The sequence below is a fragment of the Sprattus sprattus genome, assembly GCF_963457725.1.
Source record: "Sprattus sprattus genome assembly, chromosome: 7".
Lineage (NCBI taxonomy): Eukaryota > Metazoa > Chordata > Actinopteri > Clupeiformes > Clupeidae > Sprattus > Sprattus sprattus.
Genome location: NC_137926.1, coordinates 13,368,757 through 13,375,405, shown reverse-complemented (window position 1 = coordinate 13,375,405; position 6,649 = coordinate 13,368,757). Strand labels below are relative to the sequence as shown.

Here is a 6,649-nt window from a genome sequence, read left to right as displayed (position 1 = left end):
TTACAACAGCAGTTCCTGCTTTGCAGCGAGCCTCTTAGGCAGCTCAACAGTGAAGAACTGCATCCGGTCCTTCTTCAGGTCCTGCCCCTCACTCTGCTGCAGGTCCAGGTTCAGGTACTTGTTGCTGGCATCATAGAGAGGCCAGTGCACCAGGGCAGGACCATTAGGAGACCTGGAGGACACAACAAGACCATTATTCACATGGGTACAACTGAGCTAATCAGTTTACATGGGAGGCGCTTAAGGTTGTTGTTAGGATCATGCATGGAGGTCAGAATATCACTGCTGTTAAGAATGCATTTCTATTGTTTAATATTATAGTTGTATTCAGATATACAAAACTGTCACATATGTTAATGATGAACTACGCAGTACTGAATACCTCAGCCTCCCATAATGCCTGATATAAAGCGATAAATTACTTGGAATGGGACGGGATGGAATACCATGAAGCTCAACTCACCCGGTACGCATAAAGTTAGCCCAGTAAGCCATCAGAGTTTTACACAGCTGCTTTTCTTCCTCCGTGATTTTTCCTGGAACATGAAAACAAACAAAAAAACATGTGACAGACAGAATGGGTATGTCTGGGATGGCTTAAGCAAGCAGCCTAAGGTGCAGATAGTGTAAGGACCTGACGGAAGCCTCACCGTTGTGTACATTTGAGCTGTGGTGTGGTGTAATGTGCCCCCCCCCCCCCCCCCCCCCCCAACAGCAGGTGCTGTGTCCTCTCCAGTGGAGCCAAAGTTCAACCCCCCCACATCCATTATCCCCCCCACTAAAACAAACACACATGGGGAACTACAGCTGGGGCACTCCTATGCAAACAAACTTAGAAAAGAACCTTTCAAAAGAACCTTTCCCATATTGTCCTTTCTGGCAAATACTCTATGTAGATCAACAGAACCTTTCCCATATTGCCCTTTCCGGCAATCACCCTGTGTTTAGCCTTTATGTGATTTACGAAGTTGACAGGCTGCCAAACCCTTTTTCAGAGGAGTATCAGGGTGCAGTGTTGAAATATGGAATGTCTCTGTTCAGACGACATTAGACACGAGCAGAGCCATCCCAGTGGGCAGTGGTCTTACAAGAGGCTGCAAAGACTGCTGCAAAAACAGCCGAAGCTTCCTACTTAACTGTGTTGTGATGCCGCTCGAAAGAAAGAGATCATTCCACCTTTGTACTGTTGTGGAGCACACTTCTTGTGAGGCTGTATTTGTCAGAGATGTATACCTGTTACTTTAATGTGTCCGCTCCAGAAGCACGCCCCAAAGATAAACATGAGCTCGTCTGCGTGGTCAGCCTTCACAAAGCTGGGTCTGGTGTCCTTATGAACCTCTGGCCTGTGCTGGAACTCATACATGTACACGGGTACACCAGCATCTGTTTAAAGGAAATGAAGAATTTTGGGAGGGATTTTTGGAAGATCGATCGAGGGAAAATTATGGAAAGCCGTGATGCGGTGTAATATAAAATGAACCACACCTAGGTAGTATCTAGCCTCTCTAATGGCTGGGACAACCATCCAGAAGTCCCCCACCATCTGAGTGAACTGATCTCGCATCTCCTGTGGCGTGCGCGCATCCTTAAAGTATTCATCCACAACCAACTCCTTGGCCTTTATTGGCTGCAACAAAACAGTAAAATATGACGTTAAACGTATTTATGGATTTACAAGTGTTAATGTCTCCATGTGATGTGGATGCAGTTTAAATATTTGATTTATTTAAAGGGTTTATTATTTGTAGCAATATGAAGTGCTTGTGGTAATGAATTGGTTGTAGGTTGTATGTCTGTCCAGCAGAGGGAAGCATTTAGCATGTGTTCAAAAGTTAGGTTTGGCAAGTTTGAGTGAAAAACAAGAGTGAGTGTTAGTCTCACCATGGTAGGGGGAAGATGAATGGCTAATTCTTTCATCACTGTTACTCTGTCCATACCGGTCTCCCATCCATCTGCTACAAAACCCTGTTTGGGGGACACTGATCTTAGACGTCTGAAAAACACTGACAGGAAGGATCTTACATGTCAGAAGCAATGGGATGAAGTAAATATAACAGAAGTTCCTTACAACTGGCAGCAGCCATCCAAACTCATGGTTGGTCACACCAGTGAGTACTGGAACTTTCTGGAAGACATTCCCCTTTAAAACCTCCTCTGGCAACGCGGTCAAAAACTCGCCATCAACAGTTGCACCCCTAAAGATTCTGACCTGTGCAGACACAATGTGAAATATCATTCAGCTCTCAAGTCGCTAGTTCCTCTAATATGGGTGTTTGCCTTAATCGGTTCGTTCTGACGGATTTTTTCACTCCTTGCCTTCAGCCAGAGCTTACCTTCAGGGTGGTATTGATGAGGTCCTCCACAGACCTCTCTCTCATGCATTGCACAATGAGTTCTGTTGAGTTGGAGTTGCATCCTGTTGCATTTGCCACCATCTTCCCACAGAAGAAAAACAAAAGGGACATGACCAACTGTTTCATGCTGTGAACCTTTCACTCAATTATTTAGGCAAGTTAGGCAAGGCAAGGCAAGTTTGTGTATATAGTACAGTTCATGTCTATTGGTTTTTCAAAATGCTTTAAAAATGAGCAGATAGTAGAACATATACATATAAGGGATTATAAAGGTAAGAACAAAAAAAAAGATTAAAAAGCCTCATGTTAGCCTCATTCCAAGTGAAGCCGGATAGTCAGTAGTAATAATTTCATATGTGCATACATGAATGAGTGGATGAGGTGCAGTATAAATGTGTTTCTGCTTGAATGGTATCTATGTCTTCCCTCGAGCACATAACAGCTAAAAAAGACAAATATCGGCCACACATCACTATAATCAGCTACCAAACAGCATAATTACAGCAAAATCAGTGATAAAATTGTGTAAGAAAGCCAGCAGCCTCCAGTCAATGTTCACCTCAGCAAAGACCATGGGGGTCTTGGTAGAGTAAGACTCCAGTGTAGAGGCTCCACTCTGAATAATTGCTCTGTGAAACAATCCTTTTGCCAGTGGAGACAAGAGCTGTGACACAGAGGGGAAAGAATGATGTAGACTGGCCTCTGTTATAAATGAGAGGAAGTGGCTTCGCTTATTTTCTTTCTCCTTCTCTTGTATTGATGAAAGACCTCCATGTTTGCAGTTATACATTGTGCTGGGTTCATGGGTTTGTGCTGTACAATGACAGATGCCGTGAACACAGGTTAAGACATTTATATATATATTTCATTCAACTGAAGTTGTCACCCACAGGGTATCAGGAAAACAAATGTCTGCTGTCACATCTAGAATTAATATGCCTGTGTATTCTACAAGTTACCGGATGACAGAAGAAAACATACCAAAAACCAGACTCTTCATTCTGTATCTTGGCTGATGCTTTTTCTGTGTCAGTTTCTCTGTGTCAAACACGTGTTTTAACATGAGGAGGTTTTACTCACTAGAATGGATGCACTGATCCCTCCAGCTGACTGTCCAGCGATGGTGACAGAGTTGGGGTCTCCTCCGAAGCTCTCAATGTTCTCTTGCACCCACTGGAGAGCAGCGATCTGATCAAGGAAGCCCCAGTTCCCCTGGGCATGTTGGTCTCCAGTGCTTCACAGGAAAGAAACAGAAAACCGCACTCTGTTATCTACATAAATATGAGGGTAGATTTCTTGATAATAAAAAGACTTTCACAGTTTCCAAGTTGAAAATAACTTGGAGGCTACACTCTCTTTAAAAACCTTCGAGCTCATTTCTGATTTACCTGAAATACCCCAAAATCCCAAGGCGATACTGAATGATCACCGTGACAACATCCTGATAGGCCGCCAGCACAGAGCCATCAAACTGGGCAGCTCCTCCCAAATACAGCGAACCTCCATGGATCCACACCATGACCTGAGAATGAAAAGGACAATCAAAATAACCAAATAAACAAACAAACAAATACATAAACACATGAATAACAAAGGGCTAAGACTGTCTTTACAAAAGGTATGTTCCATTACAGGGTATGCTAATGCACTTCAGGCGGATCTTACAGGCAGTTTTTCTCCAGTTGAGGGTTTAGCAGGAGTGTACACATTGAGGTATAAGCAGTCCTCTGACATCCCAGGCAGTGTAAACTGGTTTGCCATGACTTTGGCTATGTGTGTAACGAAAGCTAGAGGCTGAGGACACCTGGTATGAGTACAGGACAGAGAAAGAGAGAAAAGAAAGAGAGAGAAAGCGAGAGCCTGTTATCATAAATATCCAAACCCTTTGCTCCAATACCCTCTAATTATAAATATCCAAAAAAGGGGAAATTTACACTTAAAAATGAACAATCCCCACATGTCCTAAGACTCAGTGATTTAACACCAACTGACATCACAGAGGCTCAGGACAACTTTGATCATTTACAGACTCAGTGAGCACAGCCTCGCCATCCATAAAGGAAGACACTGGCAGACCTGGCGGTCCAGAGAGGAGAGGTTGTGCTCGCACTGCGGCCTGTAGAGACAGGGCTATACTTCTTACCCGAATGTTCTAAATATTATGAAATTAGAGAATCTTCATTCATTACAACGTACTCAATCCTCCCTGAAAAATGACCATTCATTCTGTAAGAGGGATAGGGATTTGGCCATTCTGGCGGCAAAATGTGTAGCAGCTTACCATAACCTAAGGGTTAGCCAGGGAGGCCTCTCACAATAAAACAACAACTCCAAGAGAGCAGATGGGAGATTTTAAAATATCCTTTTAAACCCACGCTCAAATAAAACATCTTACAGTATCAGATCATATATCGTTTTTACATAATATAGCATCCTAGTTTGATGTTACTGTAGGGAATGGTCTGAAGCTTGAGCGCTGAGGCGGACTCACATGGGCGGCTGCTGCATGGCGTCTCTCTCTCCCTCCCAGGACTCTGCAGGCTGGGGGGCAGACAGACGCAGGGGGCCCAGAGGGGGTCGGGCAAAGGGGATCCCCAAATACTGCTGCACCTGCTTATCAGAGCCTTTCACAGTCATGGAAGCACCCCGAAGAGTCCCATTCTTCAAAGACACCACAGGACCTGGACCTGCAGACCACACAACAAACACTTACAACACAAGGCCAGCACTAGCTGCTTACTGTACCTCAATGTCACATGTCTAACATTACTCAACTAAGCAGCAATAAGTCATTTGACATGAACTTCAACAGTATGACACTTTCCCCACACCTTTCTACCTCTCTGCAAATATTTGCTATCAGGTGCAGGTGTTCCTGACCATACACTCTCACTGTTGACTGATACACTGAGTTGGGATGGTAACGTCTTCAGGTGCAGTTCTAGTGCACATAATAGCTCTGCTCTAGATCATATTAAAATGAGCTGCATTTATCAATGTGTATACGTTGAATTCATGAGCGAGTTTATGAACGTGATGAGATTGTACTGCTGCTAGACAAGTGCATATTGAGTGCTTGTCACCTTTAACACATTTTCTGGTGAATGGCCAACATTCAGAAATAAAACAAACCCCCTTAAATCTAAGCAGTGATAAAGTTCTACCCATGGACTCTTCCTCGAATGTAATATATAGAACTACCCACATGACTGACATTGATAGAATGATTGCTGATATGTTCAGGTCAACATTACTCCTGTTTGTTAGTACTGAGTTCAAAGGTTAAAGGTCATTACCGTGAGAAAAGAGAATATGTTACTTACCCGGTATTGAAAGGGTGGACTGGATTAAGGTTTGGAGCAAACACAGGCTCATGAGATTCCCTGTCATGGCGCCTGATGTAATAACATATAAATCTCTGGATGGCAAAAGCACTTCTTTATATATCCAACAGGCAGACACACTGGCAGACAAATACGACAGGCAAATACAGTCCCACTCTCTGATGCAAGTTACTCTAGTACAGAGTTGCAAAATTTGGGACATTTCCCTGAGGTAGGCCAAACAAACACAGGAATGTCCAACAGTTTGTGAAGGTCCGAAGTGGTTACTGGTATTTTCTGGCTAATTAACTGTGCCTAAGTATATTTTAAACATATGATGTTTCTAATGGTTACAATATTATCTTCAGTGGCACTGGAGGATATATTTACTATCATTTTGCCCATAGTAGCAAAATTACATGATTTTAGGAAATCTCCGTAATTTTGCAACCACTCTCTTGCCCCCTCTCTCGCTCTTTGACTCACACACTTGCGTAAAACATTTCCCTCTAGAGGGGATACTTTATCATTACAACTCTATCAATACAGGCACCTTGTGTTACTCCGCTTTTAAATTAACGCTTTGCAATATTTCAATATTTGTATTTAACAAAAGCAGTTGTATAATTGGCTTGTGTGTTTTCATGTGTGTCAATAGGAAAATTGACCTGGCTGTACAATATCGGTCGAGATGATCAGGAAAAATGGGAACAAATAAACAGCCGAAATGGAGAGCAATTCTCATCCTCCTCTCACATGATAACATATTTGACAGAAAAGGGAGGCAGAGCAACAGTCTAAAACCGAACATTAAGCACAGAATTAACATATACCACAAACTCAAGACATTATGAGCAAAACTACTTACAGTTGTCACTCACATCAGTACATGAAAGCGCTGCAACACCCTACAATATATTCTACAAACATTTACATAACTTGATGACCTGTGATTTACTGTCAATTAGAACC

General features: G+C 42.8%; 1 protein-coding gene across 1 annotated transcript; it reads right to left on the bottom strand.

Moving 5' to 3' along the window:
- LOC308368469 (cocaine esterase-like) lies at positions 1-5,744 on the bottom strand (the record flags this gene model as incomplete). The annotated part of the gene is made up of 13 exons (XM_080842638.1): positions 1-172; positions 464-536; positions 1,234-1,383; positions 1,486-1,627; positions 1,882-1,965; positions 2,069-2,209; positions 2,334-2,435; positions 2,914-3,018; positions 3,435-3,588; positions 3,743-3,876; positions 4,020-4,158; positions 4,846-5,041; positions 5,678-5,744. The coding sequence occupies 13 exons, from the start codon at positions 5,742-5,744 to the stop codon at positions 1-3; spliced, it is 1,659 nt and encodes a 552-aa protein (XP_080698764.1).
- Positions 5,745-6,649: the final 905 nt, after the last annotated feature.